This window comes from Podarcis erhardii, assembly GCF_964252035.2.
Source record: "Podarcis erhardii genome assembly, chromosome: 3".
NCBI lineage: Eukaryota > Metazoa > Chordata > Lepidosauria > Squamata > Lacertidae > Podarcis > Podarcis erhardii.
In genome coordinates this window covers 41507258-41525537 of record NC_138507.1, presented here as the reverse complement: position 1 = coordinate 41525537, position 18280 = coordinate 41507258, and the positions used below count along the sequence as shown (strand labels likewise).

The 18280-nt window shown below is 39.3% G+C and overlaps 1 protein-coding gene and 1 long non-coding RNA gene across 6 annotated transcripts in view; one reads left to right on the top strand and one right to left on the bottom strand.

The window, feature by feature from the left end:
• LOC309339375 overlaps window positions 1–18280 on the bottom strand; it is a 77603-nt gene that overhangs the window by 17534 nt on the left and 41789 nt on the right. The window contains exons 4-5 of one of the 4 annotated variants that reach the window (XR_014155259.1): window positions 14325–14410; window positions 6515–8183 (exon numbers count right to left, since the gene is read on the bottom strand). The exons of 1 other annotated variant lie outside the window; for it this stretch is intronic. This is a non-coding gene — a long non-coding RNA (uncharacterized lncRNA). Of the gene's footprint in view, window positions 1–6514; window positions 8184–14324; window positions 14411–18280 lie in introns of those variants that run through there. 2 more of the 4 variants (XR_014155260.1, XR_014155261.1) reach the window with 2 other exon arrangements.
• Window positions 1–18280, top strand: part of UBE3D (ubiquitin protein ligase E3D) — a 61449-nt gene that overhangs the window by 33656 nt on the left and 9513 nt on the right. The window contains exon 9 of one of the 2 annotated variants that reach the window (XM_081857309.1): window positions 4614–4752. The exons of the other annotated variant lie outside the window; for it this stretch is intronic. Coding sequence (XP_081713435.1) covers window positions 4614–4752 — 139 coding nt within the window. The remainder of the gene's footprint in view (window positions 1–4613; window positions 4753–18280) is intronic. 2 annotated transcript variants of the gene reach the window in all.

The window sequence follows — 18280 nt, the reverse complement described above, 5'->3', positions numbered from 1 at the left end:
TCCTTTTTCAGAGGCTAGACTGTTTAGGAATAAATAAGACTTGACAGAGGGAATTGGGAATCAAGGACAGGAGGTTTTCTTCTGTGCTAAATGTATTTTGCCAAGAGAAATGTTAACTGTGACAACATATCCCAGGTTTCTAAGGCTATTTCTCTAGATTAGAAGGTTTGTAGAAGAGAAAACTGCTTCCCCCCCCCCCCGCCACAAAATAGTGAGTTCTGATAAGTGAAAAGTGATGCGCATTGAGGAAAAATTGTCCCCATTACATGCATACACCAATGGAGTTGAACAAGCAACTACTACTCAAGAAAGCAATGCTGGAATCATGATAAGCTCTGAAAAGGCTATCTAACGCAGTTGCCAAAAAAGGGAAAAGCTACAAAGGAATATATTTTTCTTTCTCTGTAAGGAAAGGTTAAAAACAATACATCTGTTATCCTACTACAGGGGTATAAAGGACTGTGTACCCATACCTTTTTTGGTTTCTATCCAGTCCTGGTCATTCTATGGTGCAGCTCTAACATTGTTCCAAATCATGGTTAAGGAAGCTCAAGTATTTTTTGGCATGAGTTTGAATTAGCAAACAATGGTTTTGGGTTATCCAGCAAACCTAGATTTGCAAGTGGGTTTGTAAACCATGACTTGGGTTAATTGATGAGACCTAGTTATAGCCTCTCTGAAGCCAGCTGGACCATAACAACAGAAGTCTTGAACAGATGGCCAGTGAAAGAAGACATGGAGCGCTAAACCATGACTTGCTTTTACTTTTGGAATGTCAAGCCACTGTATGCGTTCTAAACAATGGGTATCACAAACTGGTATGGAGTTTTTATCAGAAGATATATAATCTTACCAAAGAAAGGCCTAAATGAATTAGGAAGCTGTTTAGAAACGAGATGGCTCAAAAGAGGCAGCAGTTGAATTACAAAAAATAGAGACCATCTTTATGTATCTCACTTTCGTTAGGTTCATTTAAGAAAAATCAGCTTGGGTAGGTGGGGATCAGAAGACTGAATCACTTGTTCCATGGCTTTTCTATTTTCTTTGTAGCCTATTCATTGCCATAGGTTTATTATTTATACCCAAATTTTGAGTACAACATGGTGCATATCTCCCAAAAGTAGTGCATCTAAATAACATTTATTATTTAAATAAAAGGGGAAGGGTTGTATTTCAGTGACAGACAACATGCTTTGCGTACATAAGGCAAGGGTTCAGTTCCCATCACCTCCAGTTTTTTAAAAAGGATTCAGTAACAGGATAGAACAATTTCTGTCAGAAACTATGCAGAGCAGTTCCTGATCAGAAAGGACAACATTGGGGTTGATGGATCTGGCATAGGTCAGTGCCTATGATTTAAAATAAATGACAGTTATATAAAATCCAAATAGACTGAATGCAAAAATCCAAAATGTCACAAGCATGATCCCTTGTTCCCCAGAGCCTTATTCAGTCTGGATATGAACCAATCTATAAAAAAACAGAAAGAAAAAACTAATTATGTAACTAAAATTAATCTCCAGCTTTGTTAATGTATCTAAGTACTTCCTGATGGGAGCAAGCCCTTTACCTCAGTAACTCATTATGAAACTTGAATTATTATTTTTTACTTGGCAAGATGTAATCCAAGAATTCCCCAACCATTTTTGGGAGGCACATTTGGAAAATGAAAGCTGTTGTGGGCCCACAAAATGCCCATTTCAATAAAAATAAAAATTAGTGATGTTCAGATGTACCTCTGAAATACACCATATGAACCCTGCTGCCATAATAACAGATAAAAATTAGGCAACCCCCATTGTCCTACTAAACCAACAATCCTCAATTAAAAAGAGGTGCAGGCTAGATCTAGCTTGTTATAGCTGCCACAGTATAGCACCTGGGAATAAGCTCTATTGAACTCAAACAGACTTCCTTCTGAGTAGACTTGTATAGGATTTCTTTGATAAGTCTTCATAGCTCCTGCTGCAGACTGTGTGAAACTTTCATCCTGCACACTCCCCACCCCCAACCACCTTTTTGTTGGTTTTTGTGTGCTTGCTTAACATCCAGCCAGAAAAACAGTTCTGGTGAACTTAAAACCTGCTACTATATTGTGACAGTTGTTCCTTTGGGGTTTTCTTCTAATAAACCAGTATGGCTACCTTAAATTTTTGGTTACTAACTTGGGCAGATTTCATCTGAAAGACCATGCAACAATAAATAATTCTTCAAGTTGAAGGGTTCAAGTAGCAGGCAAAGAGGGAAAAGATCCATAATACTGCACAGTTGTTAGAAATTCCTTTAGGCTACAAGCTTTTCCAGGAGAGGTGAATTTTATAAAGTCAGTATTCACTTATTTTCAGCCATGGCTGTTGTGTCGTGCTTAAGCCCACCCTCCAAAAACAAACCCACAACACATCTCCTATAATGGGATCCTATTCATCAATGTTTTCATACTGCATCCTTTGAAAGGCAGTTCAGTGAGCTGCTATTGAAAGATACTTTTTTAAAAATCCTATATCACTCTGTAGGGAATTGTATATTTAGGGCAGGCTGCCAGACTGTAAGAAACACAAAAGAACAGGCATGGGTTAGTGACTAAACGTCAGTCAAATGCTCCCAACATATAAACTCATATAACCGCCACACTTTGAAGTATTGCTATTATTTTATAGACTTATATCCTTCCTGTCAAGGGAGGCTACCTATGCAGTAGCAAAATACAATAAAAATGCAAATGGAAAAAAGTTCCAAACATTGGCATGAAAATAGCAGAAGCAGAAAAATGTGCTAAAAGACACATCCATAAAATAATTCAAATGCAGATGGAACTTACGGATCTGCTAGAGAATCCAGTTGGCAGAAGAATGAAGTTGCTTCAGTAGCAGTTGTTGCTGTAAGTCTGTGTGGCCCCAGAAGATAATGGGGTAGAGTTGTCTCATGGCTAAAGGAAGATATGATTTCCTTTTTCTGCACATAGCAGACCCTTCACATGACAGTAGGCTGCCCATCAGCTGCTTGTTATTTTAACATTTATCACCAGGATCATGCCATTATGACAGTCTGGTGGCTTGAGATTATGGCACATGCAGAAGCTGTGGGCAAGGTTTGAGAAGAATGGGTTGGTCAGTTGCCCTCTGCACCCCAAATAATCCTGAAGCGTTTGCATCAGGCTATTTGCATACTAGGAATAAAATACTGCTATTTATATTGAGATGTTCTCAAAAGGACTTCACAGTCACATAACATTTCTTTAGTGACCCTACCTTAAGATATGCTAGTATATTTACGTCCACATTGCAGATCAGGGTCTGAGATAGAGAAATAGCATTTTGCTCATGACCACAGAGCTTAGGACTTGCCGATCAGAAGGTCAGCAGTTCGAATCCCGGTGACTGGGTGAGCTGCCTACCTAGCAGTTCAAAAGCATGTCAAAGTGCAAGTAGATAAATAGGTGCCACTCCGGCAGGTAAATGGCGTTTCCGTGCGCTGCTCTGGTTCGCCAGAAGCAGCTTAGTCATGCTGGCCACATGACCCGGAAGCTGTATGCCAGCTCCCTCGGCCAATAAAGCGAGATGAGCGCTGCAACCCCAGAGTCTGCCACGACTAGACCTAATGGTCAGGGGTCCCTTTACCTTTACTAACAGAATCAGTGGCTTAGTGGAAATTTGAACCAAGGATGGTTTTTTTCATAGCTAATCAGTGTGCCAACTGCTTGATGTTTTATGTTCATGTTTTCATCCATGGTTATTGAAGCACCTCACAGAAATGCAAGCAAATGCTGCTTTGAAGTCAGAAGTGTTTCATACAACTGCCACGAACTCTATGGCAGTCCTAAGCGTGAGGTGCATTGTTAAACTGTGTGTTGCTTCTAGGTACTGCACAGTTGCTCAGATCCCAACCAAGTAATCCGAATGCTTTCCATTTGCTTCTCTTTGCAGTGGCTGTGATTCTGAGTAATCTATGTTTATTACTCATCTTTCTGTCGTCCATTAGAATATGAATTTCATGACGCTGTGGTTGAAGTGCGATAGACTGGCCGTTGTTCAGTGAACGGAGCAATTAAAAATGAAAGAAAACCCCCTTCAAGTACTTGCAAAGCCATTTTTTTCCTGAGAGCTATTTGGGTCTCCTTTTAATGAGACGCGCTCTGACTCACTGCTGAGAATGTTGTAGATTGCATTGTGCTCTGGACCTGAATAAGTAACTTTTTGCATTCAGTTGGTATTAGTAAGCAACTGCAACCAACTTCTCCTTATGCTTTAGAAAAAAACCTGCACCTCTGCATTTCCTTCCCCTACAACAGAACTTTCCAAACTGTGTGTCACGACGTGTTAGTGTGTGGGTTTGTTATGTGAATGCTCCCCAAGCTCCTCCTGGGCCTGGAAAGGGGTTAGTTTAACCTTGGGTCTGCTAGTAAAACTGAATTACTGTGTCGCAGTATGTTTAAAAAGTGTGTCACCAACATGAGTTTAGAAAGCTCTGCCCTACAGAATCTCCATATGAAAGTTGATGGAACTTCAGATATGATATTTGCATGTTTGTAAGCAAAAGGTAGTGTACAGTATCCCTTTATTGGAACTTTGAATTTCCAGCATAATAATTAAACAACACTTCTGAATGTTTTCCAGCCTAGTTGATTCATGGGAAAGTGATATGGGAGTACATTCTCTAACATTTCCATCCAAAACCTGCTTGGAATTCCTGCTGATACTGTCTCAGAGTAATGCTTCGCTGCCACCTTCCCTTCGCTGGATGAATTCTTTCCAGGTAAAGAAATGATGGCCTATCCCATAATGTACCTAACGTTAAGAAGAGTATAGAATCTAGACCATTGTCCAAAACCATAGGTTAACAAACCTGAATATCAAACTACAGTTTGATCCTTGTTTGGTAATCTGGTTTGTTAAATAATTATGGTTTGTGCAACCCCTAGTTTTGTTTATATGGATGAAGTAGAAAACTGGTTTGTTACAAGGGCATCTATGCAAAAAACAAAAACAAACCCAAAACTACATCCATTTACTGACTGTGAGTTTATGGAGTCATTTATCTGATTTGAGATGAATGTGTTTACTGTTCCAAGCATAGATAACGTCTCCCTATTCTATTGGGCATTAAGAAGCTATGTGGTTATAATCAGTTTTGGTGCCTATATTGATATGTCTGCAAAACATAAGGCCTCTTCTGGCCTTATCTGGATATAGTGTTTTCTCCTGTGACTGAGTGTGAGCCATGTCCCTGCTGCTATCTCCTGCTATATTGCTTGTTTCCAGTTAATACACAGAAAGCGGCATCATGATGAGTCAGACCATTGATCCCCCTATCCCAGTATTGTTTACAGTGACCAGCAATGGCTCCTCAGGGTTCTGAGAGGACATTTCCACCCCGACCTGGATATGCCAAGGATTGATTCTGGATTCTTACATGTGGAAAGCAGATGCTCTACTGCTGAGTTTGTAGCCCTTGCCCTTAACTGCAGTCTTCAGCTAGTTTCTTGTTTTTACTTTGTTCACAGCCCTGGGCTTTTTGTGGGGGGGGGGGGAGCTGCCATATTTTGGTGATGCTGTTGAAAGTGGCTGGGATCCAAATGGTGCAACCTCTGTAAAGTTAATTCCTGAAACAGTAGACCCGCCCCCCCGGTCACGCCGTTTTTTGAGGCATCCTTAAATTTCAAAAACAGCAAAACAGCTGGATCTTTTCTTTCTTTCTTAAAAAAATTTCCAAGTCACCCTCTACCACTATGTATACTAGGGAAGCAATCAGTCTCCTGAATAAACTTGTACATTAAGTCTAAACCAGTACAATTGTACCTTGGAAGTCGAATGGAATCCATTCTGGAAGTCTGTTCGACTTCCAAAGTATTTGACTTCCAAATCACAGATGCTCCTGCAGCCAATCAGAAGCTGCAGAAGCCCCGTTGGACGTTCGGCTTCCAAAAGAACGTTCGAAAACCGGAACAGTCACTTCCGGGTTTATGATGTTCGAAAGCCAAAATGTTCGAGAACTAGGCTGTTTGAAAACCAAGGTACGACTGTATTTGCAATTCAGCCCCTACCATCCCTTCACTTAGTAGCACCTTCATTTGTCTACTCCTTGCTTCCTTTTCCCCTCAAGCTTACTTTTCCTTCCCCTTCCATTGTTCCTGGTTTTCAGACCTGATTCCTGCTATGCTACTTACTTTGTATCTTTCCTTCAGCATATCTCTTGACTCAGTGCTCTTTAGTGTCGCTTTTCAAGTTCTCAGCCTGCCCTCAAAGTCATTCGCTTCCCTAAGGAAGTTGCAATCTCAAATTGGCCTTTTTGCACAGTAAAGGACTGCAGAAATATTATGATGCTTTTGTTTCCTGAGTACTTAGAATGTTCACAAACATTCTGTGCCACCGAATCTGCTCAGCCAGTTGATGTCAGAGCCTTCAGTACCACAGGTTCAGTACCATAGAAATTTCTAATGAGGAAAGAAATCCAAGATCCACACACCCACACCCACACACACCCACACACACCCTAGGTTATATAATCTCTAACCTTCAGTGTGGAGTATTTATTGATAAGTTTTTATGCTCCATCCTTCCTCCAGATAAGAGCACAGGGTGACTTACAAAACAACATATAATATAAACAGAAATATAAAATATTTCATTTAACAAGATTTATGTACTGTGATACCAACAAAAAAAACTCAAAACAGTTTACACCAAATAATATAATATACTCATTGAAAATACTCATAAAATCAAAGTATTAAAAGCAAGTCAACACAAAATTGTATCAAAATAAAAATACAAACCAGCCAGCGATTTTAAAACACATATGCATCTTAAAATTGCATGTTAAAATAAACCAGAATAAAACCATGCATTCATTATGAAAATAGTGTAATAATAAGCCAACATCATCAGTTTGCCTTTCTTGATCACTCTCCTTCCAACGTGGTGTTAAACATCACAAGTCGTGATCCTCAGTGTGCTCTGCCATGATTAGTCTCTTTTATTTCAGTGGATCATGGGCATGTAAAGTGCTTACCATCTTCAGTGTTTATCTTCATTCTACACATATGACTGGGTATTCTATTATACTAGTAGAGAAATACCCTTTGTGTTGAGGTGGAGGTTGCATGTGTGGAGGCTGAGTTTGTCAGATCTGAGAAGACTTTTCCCAAATGCCCTCACCTTCAGGGACAAGGACGGCGGCATCTGGCAAAGAGGGCCTTCTCAGAGATGGTGATTATCTATGGAACATTCTTCCCCAAGAGGTTAGAGTGGCACCAGCACTGGTGTCTCAGGTGCTAGGCTGAAATGTATTTATTCAACAAGTTTTAGCAGATATTTCATTGTGTCAGTGCTGGTTATTACTCTTTACGCTTTACGTTTTAATCTACCTCAGTTTTCTGCTTCAGGAATAAATTATTTTTACAACATTCTTATAAACGTTTTATTGTTCCATTTTACTATCTTACGTTGTGAGTCACTTTGAAAACTGGGAAAGTAGAAAAGCAGCATATAAATTCATGAAACTCTATATAGTGGTACCTCTAGATACGCGCTCCTCTAGCTGCGTACCTTTCAGGATACGAACATGGCAGACCCGGAAGTATTTTTTCGTGTTTCACCATGCGTGCATGTGCAGAAGCGCTCTACGCGCTGCGCACATGTGCAGAAGCGGTGCTCCGGTTGTAAATTCCTTGGGATGCGGCCAGACTTCTGGAATGGATCCCGTTCGCAACTGGAGGTACCACTGTATCTGTGTCTTTAAAAGTAAAATCCAGTACACCACACTTAGGATTAAACACTCTGGCAACAACATGGCTTGCTATAACCTAATATATAAAGTGAAAGTTGACCTTTGGACTACATTGGCTTCATATTTGTCGCTTGACTGAGCTTATGCACATGTAAGTTCTGAGCCTTGCTAGCTTTAAAGAGTGACAGAGTTTTTAGAACATGCTCTCCTCCTCTTCTCTCTCTCTCCCCACCCCCAGTTTCAGGCACCCATAAAACAAAACTATGGTCTACTTAATTCCAGCAATCCTTGTTTTACTTCGCAACCTTCAGAATTGATGTCTGGTGGATATTAAAGCAAAATACTTGCTTTTCCAGCGCTGAGAGAAATGTGGTAAATGGCATAATGTATCATCATAAAGATTCAGTATCTTAAGAAGTTGTGTGGCTTGGGTTTTGTTTCTGTTACTTCCTGTGTTCCTAGAGATAAGAAGAGCCAAGATAATGTTAGCAAATCACCAGCAGAGATTGCTTGTACCTTGGAAGTGCTTCTCTCTGTAATCACTTTTGTACCAGAAGCTCAGTTTTGTGCCAGAAGCTCAATTCTCTTGAACCATTACCTTACCCTGAACAGCTCATTAAATGTATATGGGGCTGGTTAATAGAACTTGTAAGTTTCTGTTCATTTTGTCTGCTTTGAACAGAATAGTGATTTATAACTTTTAAAAAAATAATAGTGGTGATGGATAGTGGTGGTATTTAACCTGTAATTGGGAGGAAGAACTATCCAGTTGTAAAGTACCAGAATTGTTTTTGGGTTTTTTTAAACCCCACTATGTGCAGAGGGTTTTGGGTGGCTAGTTTTAACAGGACTTTGCTAACTACCCTGTTTTTCCAAATGTACTTAATATATTCAAGGAAGACATTAATATATATAAGGAAGACAGCCAGTGGCATCAAGTTAGGTTTGGACGTGGGTCCTGTGTCACAAGTCACATCAGTTGAAAGTGATCCCATGAGTGTAGAAGCCAGCATTTCAGAAGGAAAAGAAGGGCCCTCAGTAATCAGCATTGTCATTTCTGACAGAACTGATCACCAGTTTGGTGGGGGAGAAGAAGAGTCCAGCCATCTTCTCCTATAACCACCCAAAAGGTGAACAATATTCACAGAAATAACTTGCCCTGATGGGTGGTTCAGTGGAGATTTGGGAAGATTTATTGTCTGCACAAAATACTTCAGATTGGGACCAATGCCTCAAGCATATGCAGACAGCACTTCTGTAGTTACTAGGATTTACATTAAGGGTGCTTTGAGGTGAGTGAATAGGGATGCCAAGGCTAGCTTGAACTGGAGAGAAGTTCCACAAAAATGTGCTGTGACATGAGAAATTGTTTTATGAAATTTGCAGCTCTCAGAGTAAAATGTTTTAAAGGAATAATGTGCACGTTAGTAATTATCCACCACTTGCTTTAAGCAGGGCTGGATAACATATAGCCCACTAGAAGTTGCTGAACCACAACTTTAATCCACCGTGGCTGTTGGCCATGCTGGGATTGATGGAAGTCCTAGATCAGCAACATCTGGGGAGACACAGGCTAACCAGCTCTGATCAAATTAAACAAAGTAGACACTGTAATAAAATGTATCTGATGTACAGGGATGCAATCTTATTGAACTCTGGCTTTGTTTTCATAGCTGGGCAAATACTGTTGAAGATGCTTGGTATTTCAAAAGAGGGGGCATGACCTAATTGGAAAGTTACATTCAGCATATGAAAATCCTTTACTTTATCACCAGACTTGCTCAGCATCCCATTCAAATGATGATCATCTGGTGGTAGGAAAACCGAGTGGCGCTGACATTCATTCAGAGAGGAAATGTACAAAATTACCGGGGCTCACAGCCCATTACAAGATGTGGTTGTGAAACAGAAAAGCAATTTGGATGTGATGAAGTGTACTAGAGTGGAGAAGAGAAGTTATTAAGCTTGTCTTGTATTTGCCATTTGAAGTGTGAGAGGTGTTTTTGAGTGTGTTGCGGCCTTCCCTTCAAGAGGCCTTCAGCCAAATCCATAGTAGTTGCCTGTACTCTGAAATCAAAGCCCTTCATTTCATCATATTGATAGTGGTGACTGTCTCATGTTCCAATCAAGCTATCCTTTTTTAAACTAATTATCCCGATAATTGGCTGATTAGACCCAGAGACATAATGACATAAAGCATCCATGGGATTAAGTGTGCTCACTATAGAGAAGAGAGACCACCTTGCTAGAAGTACGTTGGCAGGTTCTGTGGGGCCAGCTTGAGTGCGGTAGCTGAGCAGGCCCCACCACAACTGCCTTAGGCTTTCAGATGGAATAAAGGGGGAGAATTGCAGCTCCAAAGTTGCCATGGACTCTTGGTTCTTAGTAACCACTTGCCCAATCAGAATTCATTTGGAGGAGGCACTGCTGTTGCTGCATCTTGTTTTGTTAATCTGTGAAACTATTTTGTCCTATCTTTTGGTCCTCAAAAGGGCATCCCCGTTCAGTAAGCTTGGAAGATCATCAATTTTGCAACAGAATTCTTAGGTTACTATGTGCAGCTGTTTTTCTTCAAATTCTAAACTTTTCAGTGTGGAGCTCAAACTGTATATTTCATACCATTCTGGAGAACCACTGTCATTTAGTGTGGACTGTACTGACCTTGATAGATAGACCTGTGGTCTGACTCGGGATACGGCAGCTTACTATCTGCCCCACCAACTCCACATGTGCAAGTGAAAAAGCAGTATGGACAGTGGTTTAGGGTGTGAAAACGATCAGAGGGGAAAGGATTAATCAGCTTTTCTTGGTGTGCGTTTTTTTTAAATGCAGAAGAATAAGGAAAAACACAGAACTCTGTAACATGTAGTTTGAGTCCTAAGAATAGCTAGTATTGAAATACACGCTTTTGTTTCTTCTCATCTTCCTCTAGTTGGTTTTCCAGAGTGGCACATTGCCATTTGCAGTTCTTCTATTTGAAGGATTGTGGAGTTATCTTATCAAGGAGGTTTCTCATAATGTGACACATGGTAATACGCCAGACAGATAACTTCTGTTTTAAGTTAGCCTTTTTAAAAAAAGAAATGCTCACATCGGTTGTTGGCATTTCTTCTTCCTATATGGAAAAGAGAAGCCTGGAGAAATAATATGGTCCCCTTTTCTGTTTAAATTTGTGAAATAATGTACTTTGAAAGTTTTGGTAAAGAGTCCTGCTGAACAGGCTGAAAAAAACCTGCTGTTTCAAGTCATTTTTTATAGCCATGGTTAGTAAATGCACTTTCAGCTGTATTTCCCCCCAGCAAAGTGGTAGCTACTGACACCTTCAATTAATTGCAGGTGTCTGCTTCTTCTTGGGTGCCCTGGGGATATATCTCATTAGTAGATGTATATCTTATTCTAAAGAATTATAGTTAGCATCCATTTTAGAATTATCAGTTTAAGAAATATGTTTTTATCTTAGTGCTAGATCCTTTTGTATGCATAAAAAATCATCTGTGAAGTTCATGTTTTGCAACTCTAAAAAAAGAAGTTCAGAGTCAGGCTTGATTCTCACTGCATGCCTGGCTCTTTAGACCAGCAATTCTCAACTGTGGGCCATATGGTCGTCTGGGGGTCCCCAGGAAATTCCAAGGGGGGCAAAGATGAAAATTGTGTAAATGGGGGGCCACAGCATGAGACTAGGGGGCCACAGAGGGAACCAAGAAGTGAAGAAAACAGAGAAGTGACCGAGAAAAGAAAACAGAATATCTAAAAAGTTTCCACAGCTTTGGGATAAAGCAAAATTGTTTTTCAAGGCTTTTCCTACTTCATATTCAGTAGAATCAGGTTTCAGTCGTGTGAATTATTTACTCGGCCTAACGTGGAATTGCCTTAACTGAATGGACAGAGGTGGTCTTCAGTTATCCCTCACAGCAATAGAACCGGATATAAAAAAGCTTGTTTCTGGTCATCAAGCACAAGGGTCACATTGATTGAGAAATACAAAGTATAAATTTTTAGGTAATTGTATTTTGTATTAATTATAAATAAAACATGTTCTGTTTACAGACAAAACATTTAAATAGCTACCTTTCTACTGGTGGGACGGTGGGGGCACGGTCAGTAAAAGGCTGAGAAACAACACTGCTTTAGACAAATGTCTGCAACATTTAATGCCATTAAAATTAAGACAGCTTTTTCTGGCTTTGCACATTTTAGGAATAGACGTGTTGTGGTTTTAACCAAAAATGCTTGATGCTTTAATTATAGAGTCACCCTTCCATTTCTCTATACTGTACTGTATTAGAACGCCCCTTGTCTTCAACTGTCTACTCTGTTATCTTGGGCCTCAGGACTGTGCTGGTCTTGTCATTTGATTTCCTATTAAACTAGAAATTACAGAGTTTGGACTTGGGGCCCTTATGAATGCCAGACATGTGAGCGGTAGCTTCTTCCTGGAACTCCTGCCTGGAACACCACAGCAGACTGTGATTGTTCCCATTTCTCACTTTTAGGTACTCCAGGGGGCAGTAGGTGGTCACATGAAGTTTATTGTTAACAGCCTTTGAGTAAAGGCATTAAACTTCCAGACTTCTCAAGACTGGCTAGTGAAGACTAGCCTCTGATGGCTTTCTTAAAAAGAAATAAAAATGAATTAGGAACTATAGTAGCTGGTTAGAGCAGGTTCTTTTTCATCTTTCCTTTTGATTATACTTCAAACAGTGTTAGTGATTTAAAGCCTTCAGATGCTATGAAAAGGAATGAGATGCTGATAGTTCAGTTCTTGATTACACTGTGAAGTTATTATGATGGTGCAATATTTTATGCTTGGCTAAGTATAGATTTTGAATAAAAGAATTTAATTACACTGAATAAATACTGGAGAAAGTTCTCCAGTTACATTTCATTAATGGTTCATGCTTCTAGCAATGAACTAATTTAATTTCATTCCTGCTGCTAAAGGTCTGTGTGTGTGTGTTTGTGTATCCCCTCCCAATGTTTTTATTGAAAATGTAAATCTGTTAGAACATAAATGCAAACGAAATGATACATATCTAACTACTTGTACATGCTTTATGCTTTGCACTTCTTGGTGCTGTTGGATGTAATAGTGTATAGCAAACTTCTAATTGCATTTCTATCAACTGTAAATGCATAAATTTGTTATATAATTTACCCACCAATATTTACAATTCTCTCAATAGTTATTGAGCTTCTACTTAGGTTACTTCTAATTGCCCTAAAAGCTGACCCATGATATACCGTAATTAGTGAGTTTTTCCTCTCCCTTAATTAGTTATCTTCTTGTATTAATTAACTTTAGAGGTTCTAACTAAATAGGAAGAAATTGTATTTTACAATCCCACTGATGTCAAGTCTACAGCAGGGGAGGAGAAAATCAACTTTTATTCTCTATCTGAACTTAGTATTTATTTGTAAAAACAAATTGCATGGAAATATTTCCATGTAAACATGCTGTTGTTACACAGACACCCAGCCTGTTTCAGTTTTGTATGGGGAAGGGAAGTAAAAAAGGGTTCTGGTATCATTTCCACTGAGTCTGCATTGCATGATCCTTTGTGTTTTCCAGTTCCCTGCATAGTGCATATTGTGAGAGTGGAAATACAGTGGTACCTCGTGTTGCGTAACCTCCAGCTTACGGAATCTTTGGGTTATGGCCGTGGCAAACCTGGAAGTGGATTTGCCGCTTGCGCGTGCATGCACATAAGCGGTCCTCTGATTACAAAATTTTTGTGATGCAGCCGGGGCTCCGGAACGGATCCCATTTGTAACCTGAGGTACCACTGTAGTAGATTGGAAGAAGCTATACATGAAGGTGCTTGCAGCCTATTTTTTCTTTCCCCTCCTCTTCTGCGAGAGAAATTGGGGCTATATGAGAAGAAAAAGGAAAGAGTAGATTCCCATGATGGTAGAATGGACCACTGCCAGCTTAAACCCTGTGGAGGCCTCAAGGCAGTTGAAATCTCAGGGCTCACCTCACAAATTATATCATATTATTTTGATCAGTTGTCATGAGGTCCCTAAAAAGTGTGAGGCCCATACGCTAGTGACTACTCTGCCTATTTGGTAACCTGGCACTGGAATGGACTATACTATTTTATACTGAAGAACCTCCTGCCCACAGGCCAAATGTAGCCCACCAGAAACTTTCTAGGCCACACTCCTCACCATCTGTTCCCTAGCTGTTGGGCCAGTGATGGAGCAAAGCCTATCTACTTTGTACTTGCCACTAAGAATGTGAAACCACAGCCAGTATGGAAGTAGATCAAGTTCATGAAGCAGCTACAAAGCACTCTGCTTCCATGCTGTGAGAAAAGGGAGTCTTATATGCAGTGTAGAAGTAAAGTGTGGTAAAATGTGCGCTGAGTTGCAGTCTGGTATTTGTGTGTGTCTCTCCAACCCGGCATATAGATTGTGTGGGTGAATCCTATAACAGGTGGTGAGAGCAGTGTTGTTTGTATGGTGGTTGTGGCAGAAATGGGATCAGAAAAGTATTTAAAAACCAACACACAATGTCTTGCTTTAATAAATGAGAACAATTTATCCCTAAAAGCTGCTCTTCCCCCCTAGTTTTTTTGGAAATATTTTGTGTGACCTACTTGAGCAAACATGAAAAATGGCTTTTCTATCCTTTTGTGACAGGGCAAGCTTAAGGATGAGTTCCAAAGTCTCTTGGCATAGGTAGCTCTAATAGAATGAGTATTAATTAATCTTTGACTGCTAATGCCTCACCTCTTCAGCATCTATATTTGTCTTCCCAACTCTTGCTAATTATAGGTAGTTTTTAAAGGGCAGCATTTCCCAAGGCTAATGCAGGATAAGTTCAAATGGTCTTTTCAGTTTTACACACTAGAAGCACAGAAACTTACACATTTCTTGCCATAAGAGTTTCAAGAGTGATCGCCATAAAACAACAAGCAGCTAAATTACATCCATGGTATGAACAATACCAACATTCAGACATCTAGGTGTATAAAAAAGTATTAACCTGATGCTGAAAATATGTGAGACTTGAAGTCAGGTGCGCTTCACTTGGGAGAGTGTTCTGAAAGCAGAGTGCTACTGCAGAAAAAGTCCTTATTGAAGAATCTGTATATTTTAGATTTGGAAGGTCATGATAATATTTTTTGGCTGGCATGCTTATTTGTGGTATGAAAAGGCAAAAGTAAATAAAGGTTTCACAAACCATATACTTGGGAAAAAATTGTATAGAATATGGGATAAATATAAAAACTTATTGGAGACTAAAACACCACTTTGGTTTTTGCCTTTGGAAGCCATAGAGGTGAAAAAGAAAAATACGATGGAAAGTTGAACGACTTATAGAAATTTGCTAAGAGAGGAGGGTGGAGAATTTAAATTAAAAGAGTTTAAGGATTTATCAGGGATGTTAACAACATGGTTACAATAGCATCATTTGAATGAAGTATTTAAAAAGGATACGAAGTGGATGTTTGAGGAACAACTATCACAACTAGAGAGAGACCTGTTAAACTGTAATGTTGAAGTGATATCTAAAATGTATAAGATGTTATTGGAATGGGAGACAAAGGACGAACAAGTGAAATAGTCAGTGATACATTGGGCAATAGATATTGGTCATAACATAGAAATGGAAGCATAGGAACAATTATGGAATATGGATATACAATTTACAGCATGTTATGGTTTAAGAGAAAATTATATGAAAATGTTATATAGATGATACCCAACACCTAGTAGATTGGCAAAAATGTATTAATCAAAATCGAATAAGTGTTGGAAATGTAAAGAGAAAGGATGTATCGTTTCCATATGTGGTGGTCTTGCAATAAGGTTAAAGCTTACTGGGAAATGATATATAATGAATTGAAAAAGATGCTTAAGATTCATAAAAAACCCCAGAAGCTTTTATCTTAGGAATTATGGAATCAGAACTACCTAAATAGAAATTTATTTATGTATGTGCCCATAACTGCAAAAATATTACTTGCCCAAAAATGGAAGGAAGAAGAGGTCCCAGTGAGATAATAATGGTTACTGAAACTAATGGAGTATGCAGAAATGGCAAAACTTACCAGAAGAATAAAAAATAAAGATAATAAACTTTTTAGAAAGGAATAGAAATGGTTTATTGAGTATTTACAAATAAACTGTAAGCAGATCAAGATATTGGCAGGATTGTTATATATTTTTGAAACTGCAGGTTTTTATATGATATATATAAAAGAATAAGACAATTTAGAGTATGAAGGAGAGGACAAAAATAAATGTAAAGAACTGAAGAAAGGGAAGGGAGTCGAAGTCAGGTATGTTAAAATTATCATTGAATAATTGTAATGTATATAAATGAAAATTATAAATAATATAAAAAAAGAAAAGGTCCTTGTACAGCCTCTTTCTGCACCTCCCACAGAGGGCATAATTAAATAAGAGCATTTGAAGATGACCTGAGGGTCTGGGTACGTTCATATGGGCAAAGAAACTCAATTAGTCAATGGGGTCCTGAGCCACATAAAGCTTTATACAGTTAAAGCTAGCACCTTGAATCTGACCTGCAAAGTTGGTTGCTGCTAGTTTGTTGATTCCATGTCACAAGCACTCCAGGGGACAGACTGATGCCTTCTGGGGAATAGTTAGTGCAGGTGACTAACCAGTCCTGATGTGGAAAGAGAGCGTGGTCAATCCCCAAGGCTGGAGGGAATTATGGTTCAGCAACACCTGGAGGGCCAGAGTTTGCCCACCCCTGACTTGATGCATTCTGCTGCTGTTCCATGACAGCCAATCCTGTTGGATCACTACGGCAGAAGCCAAAGTACTACCTTTTGCTTCTGTTGAAAGGCGGAACTGTTCTGTTTCTAGGGCAACCAAAACAGAAGGCAGCAGCAGAATGAAAAGCTGGCGAGTTGGTAACTGGAGGAGACCCAGTGGAGTATTAGTTAATTTTGTCTTTCCAATCTGTTTAAGTGTGCTCTCTCTCTCTCTCTCTCTCTCTCTCTCACACACACACACACACTGAGGCATTATCTTTCCTTTTTGTGTGTGCACTGTGGTTTAAATTGCTTCATATGGAACATATGTGCTGCTACGTTTGCTTCATTAGCTGAGGCATGCAGATATTTGTGGTAATTGCCTTACTGCAAAAGGCAATATGGAATTTTTGTTGGAGTCTCTCTCTCAATTATTCTAGATCACTGGCAGTGGGGTCGTTTCTGTAAACATGGACAAGTCACAAAGTCAAAACATAACGAAAGATGGCAGACTACCTAAAACTTTTTTTGAAATGACTGACAACATGGATTTGATTGACATATGGAGGACGAAGAATCCCCTAGGAAAAGAAGGAACCTTCTTTTCTGAGGCTCATCTGTCATGGACACGAATCGACCAAATATGGATGACTAGAGGACTGGCACCTAAGACTAGAAAAGTGGAAATCTGCCCAAGAACCTGCTCCGACCACAATGCTTTGAAAGTGGAATTGAGACTTAATTTAATCGGTTCTTTCAGATGGAAAATGAATGACACCCTACTAAGAGACCAGGAGATCGTCAAAAAGGCCCCAAAAACCTTAAAAGATTATTTCGAGATAAATTTAAATACCACGGTGGAAAAAAGAACAATCTGGGACGCAAGTAAAGCAGTTATGAGAGGGTTTCTGATACAACAAAATACGATTAAGAAAAGACTCTGGAATGAAAAGAAGGAGAAAATACTGGAGAAAATAAGAGAAGGAGAGAAAAAACTAAGATCTAGGCCTAAGTCGAAGGAGGTGCTGAGAGAAGTGAAATTCTTCCAAGCACAATATTTGAAATTGATAAATCAAGAGGTTGAATGGAAAATTAAACAAATGAAGCAAAGATCTTTTGAATCAGCAAATAAGTGTGGGAAACTGCTAGCATGGCAGTTAAAAAAGAGACAAAAATTAAACACAGTTACAAATCTAGAGATTGAAGGGAGAAATGTTCAGAAACCAGAAGAAATTAGAAAGTGTTTCCAGAGATATTTTAAAGAACTTTACGCACAGGGGCCAGAGAAAGAGCTGGAGGTGGAGCAATTCTTAAAAACTAATGGTCTACCAAAAATACCTCAGGAAATGAGAACAATCCTGAACTGTAAAATAACACAACAGGAAATTGAAGGTGCCATACAGAACCTGCAACTAGGCAAATCTCCAGGCCCCGATGGACTTACCTCCAAATATTATAAGACTTTGAAAGACTATTTGATACAACCTTTGATGGAGGTTTGTAACCAGATTATGGAGGGGAAGAAGGCACCGGAAACGTGGAAAGAAGCTTTCATCACATTGATACCCAAACTAGAAACTGAAAAGACTCAACTTAAGAACTACCGCCCCATCTCACTCTTAAATGTGGATTATAAAATATTTGCAGATATTTTGGCAAGTAGGTTTAAGAAAGTACTTAATGAAGTTATTCATAAGGACCAGGCGGGCTTTCTCCCTGGCAGGCATCTATTTGATAACACAAGAAACATCATTGACATTTTGGAACTTTTACAAACAAATATCAATACGAGAGCGGTACTAATTTTCATTGATGCGGAGAAAGCC